Source organism: Ahaetulla prasina, chromosome 1 (assembly GCF_028640845.1).
Source record: "Ahaetulla prasina isolate Xishuangbanna chromosome 1, ASM2864084v1, whole genome shotgun sequence".
Classification (NCBI taxonomy): Eukaryota; Metazoa; Chordata; class Lepidosauria; order Squamata; family Colubridae; genus Ahaetulla; species Ahaetulla prasina.
The window spans coordinates 204,890,841-204,911,785 of NC_080539.1; the positions used below are offsets into that span (position 1 = coordinate 204,890,841).

Sequence of the window (20,945 nt, forward strand, 5' to 3'; positions counted from 1 at the left end):
AGTCATTGCTTAAAACTGTTTTTTTTTAAAACAAGTAAAAAAAAACCCACCAAGGTTTTTTTTCTTCTTAAAATACAGTTAGTGCAAATCTAATTATGAAGACTTCATCCAAAAGGTAAAGGGGGGAGAATCCAGTCATCTTATAGCATTTTGATAGATTCCAAATCATAATCATAATCTTAAAACTGGATAGTTTTATTGCTACCAGGAATAATTACAAAACAGGTTTTAAACCGTAAATGTTAGTATTAATGCCAGTGTTATTCTGCTTTCTCAAACTCAGCAACCTAGAAACTTGAATTGTGCGAGTCAAGATTTTTTCAAAAAAAAAAGATCCCACCCCCACCAAAGTTAAAAAAATGCAAAAGCATTCGTTTAACCCAGGGGTCTCCAACCTTGGCAACTTTAAGCAAAGCTGGCTGGAGAATTCTGGGAGTTGAAGTCCACGAGGCTTAAAAAGTTGCCAAGGTTGGAGACCCCCTGGTTTAACAGGCACTTAAGAATTGACAGTTCTCACAAAAAAAGGAATGTTATCATTGATCACAACCACCTTTTCTTTGTAGCAGGGGTGACCAACCTTGGTCCCTTTAAGACTTGTGGACTTCAACTCCCAGAGTCCCCCAGCCAGCAAAGCTGGCTGAGGTACTCTGGGAGTTGAAGTCCACAAGTCTTAAAGGGACCAAGGTTGGACACCCCTGCTTTGTAGCATTCCACTTCAGCTGCCAGGGGGAGATTTATGCTGCTTACTTAGGAGGTTCGAGATGTCAGAAGAATCCCCTTTTGTTAAAAGGATCAAAGCATTATGCTACTGTGACACCAGCCCTCACCCTTTCATTATATGCTTCATCCCTCAGAATTCACTTATAAAAAGGGTGGAGCACCACAACTGCTTTAATTATTTACCCCTTGAGAACAGTCCTGCATAATTTGCAAGTCCGAGATTCAATATTCTCATGGTCCAGTGGGGGGGGAGGGGAACGACAATGCAAATGGAAAATTTCCATGTCAAGGGTGCTCTTTGGCTGTGTACAGGAAATCGTTCTTCTCTTCCCTGCACGTAAACCATCTTGAAACTACTACTTGCCACTTGAGATCAGCAGGGCTCCTCTAAAGCAGCAATCTGCAGAATCAACTGGCAAAGGTTTTTCCAGGAGACTCCCCACCAGCTGGGAATATGGACACCAAGAAAAGCTCGAAAGGATAAAATAACCTACTTCGAGTATGAAAAAACCTTCAAATCGTCGAGAAGGGTAATTAAAAAACAAAAGATTTATGTCTGCAGAGATTTAAAAGTTTTGTAGCATTTTGGAAAAGCAGGATACCTGGTAAAAATCTGGGATTTCCATTTTATGTAAAAGTTCAATTCTTAGCAGCGTACATTTTTTTGACAAGACACAGGTGACTTGCCGTGAGATCAACCCCAACCAAATAACAAGTCAACCAGCTTGGACAGTTCATCTGCACTTATTGTTAGAAATTTTTAATTGAGAACTGGCTTGTTAGATGGAACTTCTTCCTACCCCTCCCCCACCCCCACCCGAGTTATCACAAGCTCCCACCAACTGGGATGTGTGTCAATCCCAGGAGCAAAGGAAATAAGCAAACATCTTAAGGCTGTATCACACAAACTAAACCCCCCCCAAAAAATACTTATCCAGCCAAAACTGGGCCACCTTTTGGAAAACGGCTACTAATATTTAACAAGGAAATCTATTTTCAAAGAGGCTTTCTATATTTCCACACATTTTCTTTCCTGGGTGACGATGCATGATCAGTAGCTTCACTGAATTTTGAATCGGGGCAGGGCAGGGCAGGGGCAGAAAAGTGAGAAAGCTCTCCCTCCGGACAATGGAAGGCCAAGAATCAGAAAGAATAAACGTTTTCACAGTAAACCATAAATAAAAGTGCAGCAAGTGTTCAAGTAGGCTAACGAGGCTATGTGGACAGGATGGTGTTTGGTTTGGTCATCTTTTGGAGGCTCTGCGGGGATCCCTTCCATTACTAATTGTGCTTTGTAAGGGACGAGCATTGTTAGACAGCACAGGTCCGAGAGGAGCGGGGCCCCGTCCGCCAGACCTCCCAGAACCTGCATAGGTGGGGGCATGATTATAAGCAGTGGACAATCCACTCAATTCTGGTCCAGTCAGCAAACCATTTCCTAAAAAGAAGAAAGAAACAATTTTTAAAAAACTGCCATCATACTTTCTATTTTCTCAAGGCCACACTTCTTTAGCAATGAGACTGCCAACACTTAAAAGAGCCTGTTCTGAACTAGGGAGCATTTGGCATGAAGTTGCCGAGAGCTGGTGTAATCACCATTGGAGACCACAAAGTCCTAAGAGACAGCTTGCCACACGATGGTAACCAATGCACCAGAAAAACAAGCGGTGACAGTCTTAGTGACGTAGCAGGATCTTGGGAGAGTTCTGTAGAATGCAGGTAATTCCTGCTAATCTATAAACAGGCACCAAAGCTAATTAAAAGAAGTTAACATATCACATCACCATCTAAGTCAGTGTTTTCTAACCTCAGCAACTTTTTAAGATGTGGGGGACCCGAAGATGGTGGCTAGGAAATTCTGGGGGTTGAAGTTCACACATCTTAAAAGTTGTTAACGTGATGGTGCAAAATCTTTACTGGGTATTAACTTACCAGGAACAATTATCTTACAAAGAAGATTATGTAGCAGATACGTTTTCATTGTGTCCAGCTTTGGGTTCAATACATTGGGTTATTGTGTCCTCTGATCAGGAACTTGAGGTTCTTCAAAATTAGTTCCCTGTATGTTCTCCCCAGTAAGTTTCCCTGATAAAATGATTGATGTATATGGGGGCTATACCAAAGGAATCAGACGTCTGGTCTGCCCACGGTTTATTTATTTGTGAAATGAAATAGTGGAATGGGAGATATAAACTGACACATACTACCAAAACCTGACTGGACAAGGAGCAGTGAGTACTCCTCCAGGATTTGTCTAGCAAAGTTTTAGATTTATTATTTTAATTTACTTAATTTCTATAGCCGCTAACCATCTCAGTCAATGACTTTGGGGTCATTAGTGGAGAGTCCAGGGCTAAGGAGGTAAAGCTGACTTGCTGTTTAAATTCTGTATAAAATTTGGCTTTAATTATTATGGTTAATCTAGGAGCAAGCCAAAGTTAACTGTAGTTTCTTAGCTTTGCTTTTTAAAATCAATCACAATTTAAACGACAGCATCTTCCCAAATAGCCATTCCGTGCTTTCTCCTACCACTCATACACTTACTTACCAGTTGGCCCAAAAGTACAAGTACCCGAATTAGCTGACAGAATGGAATTATTAGCCTGCTCACCCTGTGCCTTGAAAAAGAAATGCAAAGGGGGGGAAAAGCATTAAGAAAACAAACAATTTTTTCCTTGAAAAAGTTACTTCTCTCCTCCCCTGCTCCTTTAAAAGCCCACTGTTCCCATAAAGATAAAATTAAAAAAAATCCACTGCAGCGGAAGGTCATATTAGATAAGAACCAAGAAAAACCTAGTTTAAAGCTGCTGATGGCAGACCCCAGAATGGAGCTGCGTGTCACAAACCTACCACTTTATTTGGCTGCCCAGGATGATCTGAACTGGGTTCACTGAAGTTGGGCACTTCTGAATACACCATGCAGAACCTGTGCAGAAAAACAAACTCATGAGAAAATGAAGTTTCTTGCCCCGACTATTTCTGCAACCTCTATCCAGTTTCCGGCAATGAATCCCAGAGGGCTCCAAACCACCAATGAGAAATACAGTCCTCAAATTCGATGCCTTAGCTTATCCAAAACTCAGATCCTGAGAAAACTAAAGCCTGTACAAACGATGGGAATTGGCTTCCAAGGCTGCAATTCTAAGCTCCCTTTTCCTTCTGCTGTAGATGCCTGTATTTAACATTCTAATCATTTCTGAAGGACGATACACACCAGGGCTACAACCCTTTGTACGTTTTCCTGAGAGGGAAATCCACTGAATCATGAATGCCTCGCTTGTATGAAAAAATGCCTAGATCTGAGCCATACAGAGGAGACACAGTAAGGCTAGTGTGCAACAAGTCCCAAAGAGAAGTGTTTTAAGTTCACTTAACATTCCAAATACCCACCCTATGCCATTTCCATTGCAACGCTTATTTTCTAACAAAAGTATTCACGTTCACTTTTTTTCCCTTTATGGCAACATCCGTGGTGGCGCAGTGGTTAGAATGCAGTACTGCAAGCTACTTCTGCTGATTGCCGGCTGCCAGCAGTTCAATTCTGAATGGCTCAAGGTTGACTCATCCTTCCAAGATCAGTAAAATGAGGACCCAGACTGTTGGGAGCAGTATGCTGACTCTGTAAACTATTTAGAGTGTGTTGTAAAGCACTGTGAAGCAGTATATAAGTCACTTAGCCTCCCCAAACTAAAATCAGATAGCCATCTCTTTTAGAAATGTATACTAATCTTCTCTACATCCAGACACCCTTTCGATTTTTTTGCTTTAATTAAAAAAAATGGAAGTAGATATAATGGAAGGTAATGTACTGTGAATAATCAGAGGTCACATTGCATAAATTAGACTATGAGTATAATCACACAGAGGCTACTTAACATTCTAACTGTTAGAACTATGCCCTAAATATTCCTATCTAATCTAGCCTGGTTCACAATGCATGATTATGACAAAATGACTGGAAGATGAATTATGGACCAATTATTAAAAAGTATGAATGGGGTTACTAGCACATTAATCCTCCTTTATTGAATATCCATAGCTAGCCTAATTCACAGAAAACAGAGAGCGGAATGCCAAGAATTCTTCCATTGCATCTGACACAATGCAAGGAGAAATAAACATGTTCAGTACATCTTCAATACAGAATTAAACCTTTGATGATCATCTAATGCTCCCATCATCATTCATGTCAAGATGAACCAGCCCCTAAAGTAAAAAAGAAAAAATCTGAACGGGTCCAGTTATTTGCTTTTAAAGTTTTATTACAGGTCTCAATGAACAGCGTACATAAAGTTAATAAATGCTAGACAAGCCAACAGTCTGATTCAGGACACAGTAGATCTCAGAGACCTTAATTAGAACCTAAAAGATTCTGCTACATAGAGGGGGAAATTTACCTTTACACCCCTAGAGAGGCTGGCTCCTCCAGGACAGACTGGAGCTCAATACCAGAGTAGGATGTGGAAGCTCGCATTGCGGCTGCCTCTACCGTACCTGGCCTGTGAATAAATAGAGGACTTCAGATTTTCATGCTGCAAGTCCTTGAAAGTGACAATGTCTTAACCTAACAAATGGCTAAACTTACCTGCTTACAACTATACTCAAAAGACAGAAATTATGCTGGATGGAAAAGACTGATCAAGATGCCATTTCTCAGCTACCGAAGTTGAAGTTCCCAAGCTCTATATTCCCCCTTCCCACTTTCAGGCAGAATAAAACTAAATAATGTTGGATCAACACCACATAGGAATAGTAAATGGCAGAGAGACTTTTTCCCTTAAGGCCTGGATTTTGCCTTACCTATCAGGCTTCAAAAACAATGAACAGATTATGTGCAAAATGAGATACTCACTCCCCAATTTTTTGCAGGTCACCTCCCCTTCCGGTATAAAGCGTAAGGCATCCTTTCCACAGAGAGGCATACCTAAACAAGGAAACACAAGCAGCATTATGGAATGGATGTAAACGAATCGAGGAGAGAAGCAACCTGGAATTAAGGAGACACTTCCTAACAATGAGGACAATTAACCAGTGGAACAGCTTGCCATCAGAAGTTGTGGGTTCTTCATCACTGGAGTTTTTAAAGAGAAGACTGGACAGCCACCTGTCTGAAATGGTATAGGATCTCCTGATTGAGCAAGGGGTTGGACTAGAAGACCTCCAAGGTCCCTTCCAGCTTCTATTCTGATTGAACCATTAGACACGCTAGAAGTGAATGGGGTGACGGTACAAGTTTTATCAGGATAAAACATAAGCCATCTTTCATCAAATGCCATCACATTTATTGTCAATACAATAAAAAATACACTTAAAGCACTGAAACATTAAACTTGGATTTGCCTTAAATTAATTGCTGACTTCTATACTTTGGTTGTAATTAAGAACCAATTGGATAACTCTATTTTATCAAGTTAAAGAATTAAATAACTGAAATTTGCATTCCACTTTATGCCTCCGGTTGGCCCTTGAGACTCATAATTCAACAACTCTTTAGCAAGATTTCACCGAGGCTGACAGAAAGGGGAGAAAGATACAGTCTGCTTATAACAATTAATATCGCTTCGAAAACTTTTGCACAGATGGCCAAAGCGTTAAGTCTTCAAAGAAGTTATCCCATCTCTTTGTGTGAGTCACGTTTGAGTTCTGCTAAAATGCAAATAAGAAAGCAACTCTAATATGGTATTGCGCCAAGTTGCCCTATGAAGGCTTACAAGTTAGCCTAAGGGTTAAATCTCGTTGCCCACTGATACAGAAGCAAGTCTTGCATTCTTGTTCCCAAGTAAGCAGCCATGATTGTCTTTTAAGCCAAAGAATATGTTCCAGCCTCATTCAGGATATATCACATACCTTTGTCCAAGGTATACTAAATGTGGAAATGGATGTAAATGTGGAAACGAACTGCAATGAAATGGATTCCATTTCATTGCAGTTGCAGAATTATAAGGCCAGTTATATTGGAAAGGATAGTCTTATGTCTTGAGTAGGACATTATGAACTTGATAGACAAAAAGATCAGAAGACAAATCACCTCAGTTTAACTTCAAACTACTTATTTGCATGAGTCTTACTAGTGGATAATTGTAGTCTAATAGGCAATGAGAAAATACCTCAGGAAAAATGTATTAGACCATTCTAATTGAAGGAGCAGCCAGGGGCAAGTCTTAATAACAAAGCTGAGTGCTGAATTGGATTCAAGAGGGAAAAAATGATCCAGCGCATGGGAGGGTGCCAATACAATACCAATCAGCAATTCCTTAAAACCACTTCCTTTCCTCCAATTACACAAGAATAACTGTGCAAAACTGACCAAAGGCTTTTGCAGAACAGTGCTGCTACTGGCAACCAGAGTTATCTATTCACTCACTGACACATCCCTGATTTTCTACTTTTTAAAAGAATTTCTTCTACTCAAAACCTGTCATCATTACAAGCATTATGTAAGAAGGGTCATCCTATTGTGTCCATAAATTCTTCTCAAGAAATTCATAGCTGATGCAATTTGATCAGGATTTATGTTGCTGCGCGTTTTTTAATTTCTAACATAAAAAAAATAAAGACAAGTTCATGCAATTAATTATAAAAAGTAACTGAAGTTCAAGCTCACTGGAATGTGATGAAATATAGCTTAAGTCCTTGTTTTTTAAGCTAACTGGCAAATAATTCAACAAGGCCATCCCTGACACCTGTTACCTTCCTTTGGACTGAATTTGATGCAAAAAAATGCAGAATATCTATAATAAATTAAGATGCTTTATTGCTGACTATTAATTCTGTCTCTCCATTTTAAAATAAGCCTGCTTTCTTAGTAATACTTGATAGAGCTTCTCTGACAGAAGAGGCAGAAATAGCCAACTGCAACAGGAAAGATATATTACAAATCACATTACACCTGATCTCAATCCATTATTCTATCTTATTTCAAAGGTTACTATATCTAAGCATTCAGAGCCATTTACAGTTTGTGTAAAGAGACACCAAAGTATTGCCCTTATTTATTTAAAAAAAAAAGTCTGGAAAATTTCACTTTACAGGGCCCGTTTTGCTGGATATACTGGAGGGAGGAGGCCTTGAATTTTCAACTGAAAAATGAGCTGTAAGTTTAAAATCAGTAGTGAGATCCACAATTTACAAGTGGGGGTCAGAAAAGTGCCATCAAGCAGGATGTTTTGTCCAAAGGCTATATCCAGGGGTTGGTCTTTAATGGGAAGTCATTCAAATATAATGAATTATCATGGTCTTCTTTTAAAAAGCTCAGGAAGTTGGACAAAGTATTCAGAGCATTAACTATGAAGCTGATCACTACCAAATACCTTCTTATCTCCCTGGCTCTGCAGAAAACTGCTTCAGTTTTGGGGAAGTCAAAAATTACCTTCCACCTAAACTACTCTATCTACAGAGAAGATAAGACTGCAGAGAGCAGTTCTGATCTGTCCTCCTGCTCACAGTTATGATAGTCTTTTAAAGAAGTGAAATCTCCCTTCGATAAGGCTTAACTCTTGCTGATTTTATGACATGCATGTTGTTTCCTTGGCAACATTACCAAAGTTGTTTCCATTGCTTTCTTCCCGTAAGATAAATAAATATAAATATGATTCTTTGGTTTCTGGCTCGAAAATTTCCTAGCAGCCTCCCCCCATTCAAATGCTAATCTGATATGACCATGGGGTATTTTTTACAGATTATATAGTCAGTTAAGTTCTGCTATCTGGATATCTCTTTATTTCACAAGTCTTGAGAATTTCCTAAGTTTGAGTTCAACCACTGCAATGTTCAACTTGGCTCTTGAAGAGGAAGGACAGAAGGGGAGTGAATAGCTTTTGCTTCTCCATTATAGGAAACCCCTTAAGTCAACCCACTCCTACAAAACGGGTCCAGAGACAATCAAGAAAACTGGGCAGGTCACCTGTTTTCTTAAGCCCCCCTTTCCAACCCATTCCATCAAAGCGTCACCACCTGCAGCGAACTCGATCAGTGGCCATGTTGGTTGGAAAACTGGGAGTCATAAGATTGGGGAAGGCCGCTTTAAGAGGTCAGTCAAGGCCAACATGTGGTTAAGAAAGACTCCACTGGCTATACACGAAGCGAGAGGCAACACTTTTGTTTATATCTGGGCCAGTTCCAATCATATACAAAGCACTGTGTGTGACAGACGGGGAGGGAGCAGATTAGTGGAAAGACTGAACCTCTTCCTGTGCATCTCTAAATCTAGTTCCTGGGAGTAAGCACTGAGGGGACAGGTGTTTTTCCAAGAGACAAAGTGGCACAGGGGCCTCCTTTCCACTTGCCAATCTTGGCCTCTCCTCCTGTGAAAGGGATCAAGCATTAGAGGACTGGAACAACCTTGAAGAAGTATTGTCAGTCAACAGGCATTTGTGGGTTAGATGCTGCAAAGGGATGAGCCAGCCCAGCAATTCTTCCTATGTACAGTATACTGACTGAAGCAAACCCAGTTTAGAGAAAGCACAACCAGCTTGCCATTCCCGCTCTAATGGTAGCTTTCCAAGAAAAGAATTCCTGTTCCCATTGCCCTCTTTTTCCAAGAGATGGAAGTCACAGATGCTTCAGTGCGAGTTTTACCTAGTCCATGTTCGGGAACACAGCCTTCCAACTAGCAGACAAGCTGCTTCAAGAGCAAACAAGCCAGGCTGAGCTCAGCCTGACATCATCCTTATTTTGCATTACGTACCCTTTGGTCAACCGAATAATATCACCTGGCTGGATGAGGCTGCCAAGCTCATCCCACACAGAGATGGTGATGCTTCCTGTCTTGTCAGCTACTTTGCACGCCCTGACCTCATGTCCGTCTTTGGTTTTGGTAACACGCCCTGCCAGGAAACAGCAAAGAGAGAGAGAGAGAGAGAGAGAGAGAGAGAAAGAAAGCAAGCAAATGAGACATATGCAGAAAGAATGACCCAATAAATACAAGCTGTCACCATAATTTATTCTCCTGTAAATATGTTATTATGGAGTTTAAAAGCTTTGGAAACGATGGCAGAAAAGTACTAAAATAAAATAAAATAAAAAATGAGCAGATAACTAAAAATCTGGAATGAGTCTATTAAAAAATAGGACTTTTTTTAAAGGGTGGAGCACACTACCAGTGGGACTGCCAACCCTTTCCCTGAAAAGTGACCACGTGTCCCAAACTCAAACACACACACACACACAAAGTAGCTTCTGAGCTAGAAAGAGGGAGAAGGAAAGATAGGAGGGGGGCGGCAGGGAGGAGAGATTGAGGGAGAAAAACAATGAACGCGATGATTCCAAGGGACCCCACTTACCTATCTCCAGTACAATAAAGACGACATTTACATTTTTCAGTCCGGGCTTTATATCTTTTATGAAGAGGTATGTTTCGTTTGCCATGCTCATGCTACTTGCTCAGGAGGAAAACACGGGCGTTCCGGGGACAGAATGAGCAGGACAAACCATCCCTTCCCAGCGGAGCACTGGGTACCAGAGGGCAGCCGGGGATCGGGATGTGAATTTGACCAGCTTTTCAAAAAATAAAAATAAAAAATAGCAATTATATGTACAACTGGAGGTGGCAAGGGGAGAAGGCGCTTTTTTTAAAAAGAGACAAGGCACACACACAGCAACCCTTTCCTGTAGCTCAAACTGGTTGAACTCTCAATCCGGTGGGGGGGAGAGGGGGGGAACCCTGATCGCAGATAAATCTAAACCCGGGTTGGGGTTAGAAGCCTGAACTCTCTTGATTATACAGGCACAGAGTTTGCCCGGCTTCAGCTGCGATTTCCGCCCCTGCTGGTGGAAGGGAAAAACCAGTCCAGCATTCTCTCCTCCCTGCTTCTTACAGCGCGCTTAGCTCCACCGAACAACGAGGGAGAAAAGAAAGCGAAGCGCTTTCTCTTGTTCCTTGTTATTTTACAACCACTGAGGTGCTTTGCTGCGCCTTGTTCTCCCCCACCACCTATTGAGCACACCAACCCCAGGAAAGTAAGCGCAAGTAACTTCGTACACCAGCGGCTTTGGCAAACGCTCCCCCTCTATGGAAGGCAAACATGTGCCGCATCGCCCTTTTATAGCCGAGCGGGCCGATCCATTTGCTCCTCACGAGGGGAAGGGACAAAAGAGTGTGAAGGACGACACAAGGAAAGCAGAGAAGGGAAACACCGACTGCCGGACAAACGGGCAGCTGCGGAGTTTTATCAACCTCGCGTCGTATGTTATCCGCGTTATAACCAACCGGCGCTGGCGATATAAAAAAGCAGGACGGGGCCCACCCAAGCGAAATGGTACCGTCCGCTGGACGCGGAATGGAACTGAATGTGACAAAGTGCCTCGTGAAAGGAGCCGATTGGTCGGAGGAGATTCTTTTGTCCTCTGACCTAGAATATTTACTCCGGCTCGTCGCCGTCCACACCTTCTTTTCCTTCGGCTCCTTTCGAGGGGCGAGTGGAAACTGGCTTTACCCGAGGACAATGCTCTGCTCTCATCGGGAGCTTCTCGGAATGGCGGTCTCTGGCTTTTCACATGCCGCTAATTCCTTCGCTGATTTACCCCTTTTTGAAAGGAGGGTCCCGGCCAACCTGTACGAACCGGGTTTGTCGTGTACAGTAAAACGTGTTTTTCCCCCAAAGCTTAAATGACGTTTGAAACGGAGCAGAGTAAGCTGCAAAATCCATTTGTCCCGGATCTAGGAAAGCTTGAACGCTGGAGATAATAACCGAGAATCTTAAAAGGGACTGTAATTGGCCGTGGCGTCTTAACGCTTGAAAACGGCACCTTTTTTCAGGCGGAAAAAAGAATATTTGAACGCCAACCCACGCGTTATTTTCCAGATCAGTGATCCCCGACCTGATTGATGGGCTTGTTTCTCCGTAGCTGTGGGTAAATGGTGTACAAGTTAGATCACCGGATCCCTACTTGGGGCGGGCGGGGGGGGGGGAGGCTATGTGGTGTACAGTCGAGCATATCATTATTCAATTTATTAAATGCCTCATAAAATAACATTTCTCCAGGTTTAACATCTGGAGAAATTACAGTTGCTGGTATCAAGAGTTTATTGAATGTGTATCTTATAAAAGACTTAAGGATAGTTAAAATGAAGTATATTCTGTAATTTCATAAAATTTATCTGAAACCAAACAGTACTGTATACTTATATTTCCTGTGATTTCCCCCCCCCCTCATCGCTTCTCTTTACCTGCATGCAATTTTGAGCATGTATAAAATGCTTGGATATCAGCTGAAATGTCCAGAAAAACCTTACATAGTTCACTGAGAAAGCATTGTTGTATATAGATACCACTTCCCTGATAAGCCCGATGCAATTTTTTGCATCAATGCAATTTTTTTCTACAGAACTGAATAGAAAATTCCAGTTAATCCTGACAGAACAAACATCTATCTTGCTAACTACTCTATAGTTCATACAGTTTGGGTCAAGTTTCCCTTTTCTTTAAAACAAAATGTTTAGATTTAGACTTCAAGGGGGACAACAAAACAACAGGAATGAAGTTTGAATTGATAGAAATACGGTCACCTTTATTTTGCATGATTTTATTTTGCCTCAGGATGAATTGCATCCAAGAATACTGTAAAAAAAATCTCTACCTAATCTAGGATTGCCACAGTAAAAAAGGACAGCTTGGAAGTGATAAAGGAGCAGGTACTCCAGGTATTTGCTATAGGATCAAGGCCAAAAGGCAGAAAATTCCTTTGTTCGGTCCTCTCAAAATAATGCAACACACAGCCATTAATGTCTAAACTGGTGGCAACAAAAATGAGTACACCCATAAGTGATAATGTCCAAATGGGGCCCAAGTAGCAGTTTTCCTTCTCTGGTGTCATGTGACTCGTTAGTACAAGGTTTCAGGTGTGAAGGGGGAGCAAGTGTGTTAAATTTGGTGTTATCGCTCTCACTCATACTGCTCACTGGAAGTTCAACATGGCACCTCATGGCAATGAACTCTCTGAGGATCTGAAAAAATGAATTGTTGTTCTACATAAAGATGGCCTAGGCCGGGGGTGTCCAAACTTGGCCCCTTGAAGACTGGTGGACTTCAACTCCCAGAATTCCCCAGCCAGCATGAGCGATAAATATGAGCAGGTTGCTGGCTGGGGATTTCTGGGAGTTGAAGTCCACCTTTCTTCAAGGGGCCAAGTTTGGACATCCCTGGCCTAGGTTATAAGAAGATTGCCAAGACCCTGAAACTGAGCTGCAGCACGGTGGCCAAGACCATACAGCGGTTTAATAGGACAGGTTCCACTCAGAACAGGCCTCGCCAAGGTTGACCAAAGAAGTTGAGTGCCCGTGCTCACCATCATATCCAGAGGTTGGCTCTGACGTATGAGTGCTGCCAGCATTGTTGCAGAGGTTGAAGGGGTGGGAGGGTCAGCTGGTCAGTGATCAGACCATAAGCTGCATGCTGCATCAAATTGATCTGCAGGGCTGTCATCCCAGAAGGATGCCTCTTCTAAAAATGATGGACAAGAAAGCCCACGAACAGTTTGCTACAGACAAGCAGACTAAGGACATGGATTTCTGGAACTATGTCCTGTGGTCCAATGAGACCAAGATAAACTTATTTGGTTCAGATGGTGTCAAGCATGTGTGGCGGCAACCAGGTGAGGAGTACAAAGACTCATGTGTCTTGCCTACAGTTAAGCATGGTGGGAATGTCATGGTCTGGGGCTGCATGAGTGCTGCCGGCATTGGGGAGCTACAGTTCATTGAAGGAATCATGAATGCCAACATGTACTGTGACATACTGAAACAGAGCATGATCCCCTCCCTTTGGAGACAGCCGCAGGGCAGTATTCTAACATGATAATGACCCCAAACACACCTCCAAAACGACCACTACCTTCCTAAAGAAGCTGAGGGTAAAGGTGATGGACTGGCCACTCATGTCTCCAGACCTAAACCCTATTGAGCATCTGTAGGGTATCCTGAAACGGAAGGTGGAGGTGCGCAAGGTCTCTAACATCCACCAGCTCCGCGATGTCTTCATGGAGATGTGGAAGAGGACTTCACTGGCAATCTGTGAAGCTCTGGTGAACTCTATGCCCAAGAGGGTTAAGGCAGTGCCAGAAAATAATGGTGGCCACACAAAATATTGACACTTAGGGGTCCATTTGGACATTATCACTTAGGGGTGTACTCACTTTTGTTGCTACCAATTTAGACATTAATGGCTGTGTGTTGGATTATTTTGAGGGGACATTTACACTTACAAATGCTGTATACTCACTACATTGTAGTTGTGTCATTTCTTCAGTGTTGTCACATGAAAAGGTATACTTAAATATTTACAAAATGTGAAGGTATTCCTAGTTTTGTGATATACTGTAGCTGTATATTTATGTATATACATAAATTGGAACCATTATGGATAAGGGTCAGGATCAGATTGGATGTAATTTAGGGATGATGACTTGCAATGAACACATCCCATTATTTTCTTTGTATCCACTTGTATATTTGTATTAGTTTTTTATTTTGATATGGTCAAAAGACTAAATAAAGTTTCTATTCTATTTTATCCGAGTGAGCTGAAGACTTTACTTTTAACTTAACTAGTTTGACCTTGAAACTCCTTGAAGAGCTATTCTAAGCTTTTTTAATCAAGGCTATTATTTTATCTGACATTTTTTTAACTGACCTGTTTTTTATCATATATATTAGAATACCTTCGTATTACAGGTCATTTTTCTTTCTTTCAAGTTGATCCATTTAGATAACCAAGACATTTAAAACTCTTCAGATCAAATTTGTCAAACTGTATTCCAAAGTGATCTGCAAGGATTTGATGGAATTCCATAATAAAGGATTTTTTTCCCCCATCCAGACATCACCGATCTTCTATCACTAAAGCTTTGCCTCTTGATCAGGGGTTCTGGGGCTTTTTTTTAAAAGAACAGAACAATTGGGTTCCACATCAACAAGTTTGAAATTCTTGATTACTTGGCACATTTTGATCTTTTAAACCATTGGGGATTTTTTTTTTTTTAAAGAAAGCTTACTGTAGAATTAATTTCTTTTAAAAAAAAAGTACTAAATTCCTGAGAGATGAGAAGAGAGTGACAAAACTTCAAAGATTACAAAAATCCAGCACAGGATAATCAAACTGTGGGTGGGCTGTAACGTTTTAGTAGAGAAAATGCTATTCTTAAAAACATACGACATGGTTTGTCCACACAGAAAACAAATACATTACAGAAAAGAACTAGAGTGGTAATAAGAATCAAATCCTCTTCTGGGATTTCCTGAGTATATCTCAAATAAACTTCTCTGGACCTAAAGGGACCAACTGACACTTCTGATTATGCTTTGCAGACATAACCCATGACACTCCTTGCACTTCATAATACATGTTTTGAGTAGTGATGACTTCGAAGCCCAAGCCTCAAAGGGCATATGGGGAGTAAAAGTCTAGAGATACCAATCACAATGGGTTAAAGCACTGAGTCCCAGAAAGAAAACTAAAGACTTTCAGCCTATCCAGGTCATCATGTCAAGGGCTTCCAAAGGAGACAAACTTTTGAGTGACCTGGGTTACAAGCTGGGCCAAACCTTGGGAGAAGGAAGCTATTCCAAGGTAAGAGTGGCCACCTCGGCCAAATACAAAGGGCCACTAGCAATCAAAATGGTGGACCGACGTCGAGCACCCCGGGATTTCGTGGAAAAGTTTCTACCGCGGGAACTCTCCATTTTGCGAGGGATCCGGCACCCACACATTGTAAGAGTGTATGAATTCATTGAAGTTTGCAACGGGACTCTCTACATCGTGATGGAAGCTGCATCCACAGACTTGCTACAAATGGTACAACAAGCAGGGAAATTACCCTGTGCTCCTGAAGCGCGAGACATCTTTGCCCAAGTTGTGGGTGCTGTGCGCTACCTCCATGACAGGCATTTGGTGCACCGGGATCTGAAGTGTGAGAATGTGTTGCTTACTTCAGACGGCCGTCGAGCAAAATTGACTGACTTTGGTTTTGGCAAGGAATCGCGTGGATATCCTGAACTGAGTACTACCTACTGTGGATCGGCTGCTTACGCGTCCCCAGAAGTGCTGATGGGTATCCCCTACGATCCAAAAAAGTACGATATATGGAGCTTGGGTGTAATGCTCTATGTGATGATTACTGGCTGCATGCCCTTCGATGACACTCACATTCACAGCATGCCCTGCCGTCAGAAGAAAGGAGTCATGTTCCCTGAAGATCTGCTTTGTCTGTCTGAGCCCTGCAAAGCTCTCATTAGGCAGCTGCTCCAGTTCAATCCAGAATCCCGACCCGGTGTGGGACTCGTATCCAAAAACAACTGGCTGAAAGGGGGGGAAGCTTAAATTGAGTGTCCTTCCCTACCTTGCCAATTGTGTGAGCCAGTTTTATCTACTGCAGGCAACTGTTTCAAGAGGGATCATGGGGAGAAAAAAATGGAACTACGTCACTGTGGAAAGAGAGATTTCTGGGATATTGACTAGGGGAAGTAAGAGGACAAATTGCTTTAGAAGGGGAAAAAAACAATTCAAATATAAGTTCCTCTGAAATTAAAGGGACTTACTTCCTAACGAATGTATTCCTGATTGGATGCAGTAAGATCTTTTAAACACTCTTTTATACATCAGCTCTCATTCTGTATTTGTCTCGTAGTTTCTGAAATGGAAAGCATGTTTCCTATGCCTAATTCAAATTTGGGGGATGTGTTTTGAGGGTAAGAAGGACAGTGTTGCCCAGGCAAATTATTCTACCCATACGTACCCCAAATATTTCACAGAATTATGCTTTTTCTACCTTGGATTATGTGGGATGCCAGGCAGTAAAACTAACAAAAAAGTGTCAAAATGACATCTTCCCCCTAGAGTAGCTTAATATTTTAAAATTATAATCAGTGTAATTGGGGGAATGATCAGGTATAACAGCAAAATTATTTGAAGAAGCAGACTCTTCAATTTACAGAGTAAGACTAAAAAAAATTAGAGTAGCACATTACCTCTGATTTTCTGATTTGTGTTATCCTAGGCAGAAATTTAGTGTACTTCCATTACCAGATTTCCCCCCCTCCCCCATGGAATCAGAATGTTTACAAGTACAAACCTCTGATCTGATCATCCCAGAAATATAACACTGGATTGAAATCAAACTCTTTATGTGATGTTAAAGTTTATGGAACTGAACATTCTAAAATCAAACAGATTTGTTTAACATATTACTTGTGCCTTATATTTGCTTAAAAAGTAAAAAGAAATGTGTTATATCATTCTTCTGTCTTCTCAACATTTAGAGGTATGAAAAGAAGGCTAAACAGAAAATGCCTGAGCTCAGTTTTAGTATCAAGACTTCCATTTTACGTGTTGTACAGAAGAATGCAGGTGATACTAAGAGAATCCCAGAGATTCACTACAACAAGCTAAAGAGATCTGACTTCCCAACCTCACATTTCATTTATTTAAGATACAGATAGTCTTTGATTTGCAACCATTTATTTAGTGATTGTTCGAAATTACAATGGCGCTGAAAAAGGGACTTGTGACCATTTTTCACACTTACGACCGTTGCAGCATCCTCATGGTCACATGATCACAATTTTGATGCTTGGCAACTGACCTCTATGATGGTTGCAGTGTCTCAGAGTCATGCAATCCCCTTTTGCGAACTTCTGACAAGCAAAGTCAATGGGGAAGCCAGATTCACTCACCGTGTTACTAATTTAACAGCTGCATTGATTCACTTAATAACTCTGGCAAAAAAGAGTTGTAAAATGGGGCAAAAACTCACTTCACAACTGTCTTGGTTAGCAACAAAACGTGAGGGTTCTATGGTTGTAAGGGATGTGGTGGCTCAGTGGCTAAGATGCTGAGCTTGTCGATCAAAAGGTCGGCAGTTCAGCAGTTCGAATCCCTAGTGCCGCATAACAGGGTGAGCTCCTGTCCCAGGTTCTGCCAAAATAGCAGTTCAAAAGCATGTAAAAAATGCAAGTAGAAAAAATAGGGACCACCTTTGGTGGGAAGGTAACAGTGTTCCATGTGCCTTTGGCATTGAGTCATGCCGGCCACATGACCACAGAGACGTATTTGGCTTTGAAACAGAGATGAGCACCGCCCTCTAGAGTTGGGAACAACTAGCACATATGTGCAAGGGAAACCTTTACCTTTATCTTTACCTTATGGTTATAAGTAGAGGACTATCTGTGCTTGTTCGCTACATTTCAAAGCACTTAAATTTCTGAAGGTGACCCAGCATCTTTTCCAATTAACACCACAAGTGTATTAAAAATTAACGATGCAAAGAGTGGAAAAATCATAAAACCAATCATATTATGTCTACCACCATATTTTAAACACAAGACAGCTAAAAAGAAATATAGATGCAATTATTCTTTCAGTGAATGTAGTTTGAAATAAAAATCCTTTTAATTTCTTAACTTAAACAAAACAAAACAAAACAGAAGGATTAAGCTGAATAACTCTTCCAAGGATAGAGGTACTGAATATGGAACCCGAATGAAAAGACTATGTTGTTATTGCTGCTTTTTGTGCATTCAAGTATCAGCTTACCCTGTTTCCCCCAAAATAAGACATCCCCTGATAATAAGTCCAATCAAGCTTTTGAGCGCATGGCAATAAGGCCAAGCACTTATTTCAGGATTCCAAAAAATATAAGACAAGGTCTTATTTTCGGGGAAACACAGTAGTTTCTGGAGTATAAGAGCTGCCCTGTTCGTGCTTTTTCACAGAGTTATTCTCAAACAGTTTAAAGATCAGTATCAATGTTTTGAATTAGACTTAGAAGCAAACAGCAGCCACTAGAGCTGATGGGAGAAATTGGTTTAATAAAATCAGTTGATCTGGTGCATTATTTGTGCGCTAGTCTCCTTGAAAGCCACCTCATGTGGAATATGTCACAGAAGTCTAGCCTGGATATGGGCTAGCTAGGTGGAGATGAGTTACTATAGCAAGCTCTACCACATCCGGATGGGAGTCACAGTTAATGAATTATTCTGTGCTGATAAAAGGTACTCATTATAACCAATTGTGGCTGTCTAATTGTATAATAAAATCATCCCAATTAAATCTGGGAAACTGCAAAGTTTTTATGCAAACAGAAGTTACAAAATGAATTCTAGTGGCATCCATTAACCCAAGATGCTTCAGATCGACACTATGCTCAAGAATCAGTGGGATTGTATTCTCCCCGCCCATTTCCAAAATTAAGCGTTCATAAGGGACCAAAAGTCAAACTGAAGTCAATCTAATAATGCATTGCCTCCAGAATTAGGGGAATGGGACATGGGATACTAGGGAGTAATTGTCAAATTCCAAAAGTTTATATTCCCCACCCCCCCACGAAAATTTCTTATTGCTAGCTTTTTTTAGGGCGGCAGGAACACTGTCTCCCATCAAGAAGTATGCATCATTTGAGAACCATGTGGTAGATTTCACAATCAGAAGAAGCAAGAGAACAGAGTAGTCCCTCAATCTTCAAGCAATTTATCTACATTCTCACGGTTGCACAATCTGAACAGTAAGGCCATGGGGAATACTGGCGCAATACACCTCTCTCATTTTTTTTAAAGTTGCCTATTTTATTTAGAGTCTGTAAGGTACATGTCTGGACAACTCCCTGAAATTTTCTTGACAAGATTTCAGGAGTAGTCTGCCATTGCCTGCTTCTTAAGGCTAAGAGAAAATGACTGGCCCATAAAGCTGGCTTTATGCCTATGAAAAGATTAGAACTCATGTTTTTCCAGTTTCTTGCTTAGTACATTAAGCACTGTGCCAAACTGACACTCCTTTATATTCATAATTCTAAGTTAATGTGTCACATTATTTTCTTTGCTAAAAATAAAAAAAGAAGCAACAGGAGTTGTTTCATGCAGTCTTATTGATTCTTTTTGCCTAAAATTGTAATGGAGATCTTGAATTATATATGTCATTTTATATACAAATGTGCAACAATTTTTCTAACTTCCATATGACTTCTTGCTTAGGGAGAGAACACTAAGTCTTACTTCATCATACCACATCCTGTTTTAAAGTCATATGCCCTAGTTCAATTTAATACCTGGTGTCACTAATTATAGGTGTTGATCATTTTAAAAAAGTTATTGAGGATTTCATCAGACAAGTTACTCCAAAAGTTTTTGATTAATTATTAACAAACTGATTAACAGTTTGAAGATTGTGCCATTTACAATAATGTATTAGTAAGACTGACAATTACACATGAAAAACATTACACGTGACCCTTCAAAAGGGTGTAGTAGCAAATATAAATAAAAGAATACAATTGTTAACTAGCAGTTCAATCAGTAGTAATCTTCTATACATTCTGTTAAATGATAAAAACCAGACCACGTGATTGGTTTTAATTCTATGACTTTCATTATGAACTTAACACCTTTTTAACATTCTAATTATGTAAAATAAAAGACCCAAGACAATATATCACACACGGTTAATTCAAGGGTTTCTAATTTAAGCTTGTTTTATAAAACATGTTTCCACTTAGAAAAGTACCCAGTTAAACCATTAAAGGAGTACCTCACTTAATGAACACTCATTCAAAACTTGCTCGAATTTACAACAGCACTGAACAAGTGGTTCTTCTGATTGGTCCTTGAAGTTCCAGCTGTTGCAGTGCCCCCATGTTCACATGATCACAATTGAGGTACTTGGCAACTGGCCTAGATTTCTGACTATCTGGCATTCATAATAACAGAGTTGGAAGGGACCTTGGAGGTCTTCTAGACCAACCCCTGCCCAGGCAGGAAACCCTACACCATTTCAGACAAATGGTTATTCAACATTTTCTTAAAAAATTCCAATGTTGGAGCATTCACAACTTCTGCAGGCAAGTTGTTCCACTTATTAATTCTTCTAACTGTCAGGAAATTTCTCTTTAGTTCTAAGTTGCTTCTCTCCTTGATTAGTTTCCACCCATTGTTTCTTGTTCTACCCTCAGGTGCTTTGGAGAATAGCTTGACTCCCTCTTCTTTGTGGCAACCCTTGAGATATCGGAACACTGCTATCATGTCTCCCCTAGTCCTTCTTTTCATTAAACTAGACATACCTAGTTCCTGCAACTGTTCTTCATATGTTTTAGCCTCCATAATCACTATTCCATAATCACTGTTGCAATTTAACAAGAAAAGTCAATGGAGAAGCTGGAGGGAAATTGAAAGTTACAATCATGTGATCTCCTTTCTTAACAACCCACACGGTCCTTGTTTAACGATGGTGTAGGTATAAACTGGC

General features: G+C 40.8%; 2 protein-coding genes across 2 annotated transcripts; one reads left to right on the plus strand and one right to left on the minus strand.

The window, feature by feature from the left end:
• Positions 1-435: 435 nt before the first annotated feature.
• NABP1 (nucleic acid binding protein 1) lies at positions 436-10,730 on the minus strand. Its single transcript, XM_058188477.1, has 7 exons — positions 10,669-10,730; positions 10,002-10,215; positions 9,407-9,545; positions 5,573-5,644; positions 3,571-3,646; positions 3,269-3,338; positions 436-2,158 (listed from the first exon to the last, which is right to left on the minus strand). Exons 2-7 carry the CDS (start codon positions 10,090-10,092, stop codon positions 1,965-1,967), a joined length of 642 nt encoding a protein of 213 aa, XP_058044460.1. The 5' UTR covers positions 10,093-10,215; positions 10,669-10,730; the 3' UTR covers positions 436-1,964.
• Positions 10,731-15,197: 4,467 nt separating this feature from the next.
• Positions 15,198-16,034, plus strand: LOC131200991 (testis-specific serine/threonine-protein kinase 6-like). Its single transcript, XM_058188465.1, has one exon. The coding sequence runs from the start codon at positions 15,198-15,200 to the stop codon at positions 16,032-16,034; it is 837 nt and encodes a 278-aa protein (XP_058044448.1).
• Positions 16,035-20,945: the final 4,911 nt, after the last annotated feature.

Coding starts and splice junctions, on each gene's coding strand:
- NABP1 (XM_058188477.1), bottom strand. CDS start 10,092: ATGAGCATGGCAAACGAAACATACCTCTTCATAAAAGATATAAAGCCC. Junction 9,546..10,001: donor CTTTATTGTACTGGAGATAG/GTAAGTGGGGTC, acceptor GTTTCCTGGCAG/GGCGTGTTACCAAAACCAAA. Junction 5,645..9,406: donor ATTATTCGGTTGACCAAAGG/GTACGTAATGCA, acceptor TTCCTTGTTTAG/GTATGCCTCTCTGTGGAAAG.
- LOC131200991 (XM_058188465.1), top strand. CDS start 15,198: ATGTCAAGGGCTTCCAAAGGAGACAAACTTTTGAGTGACCTGGGTTAC.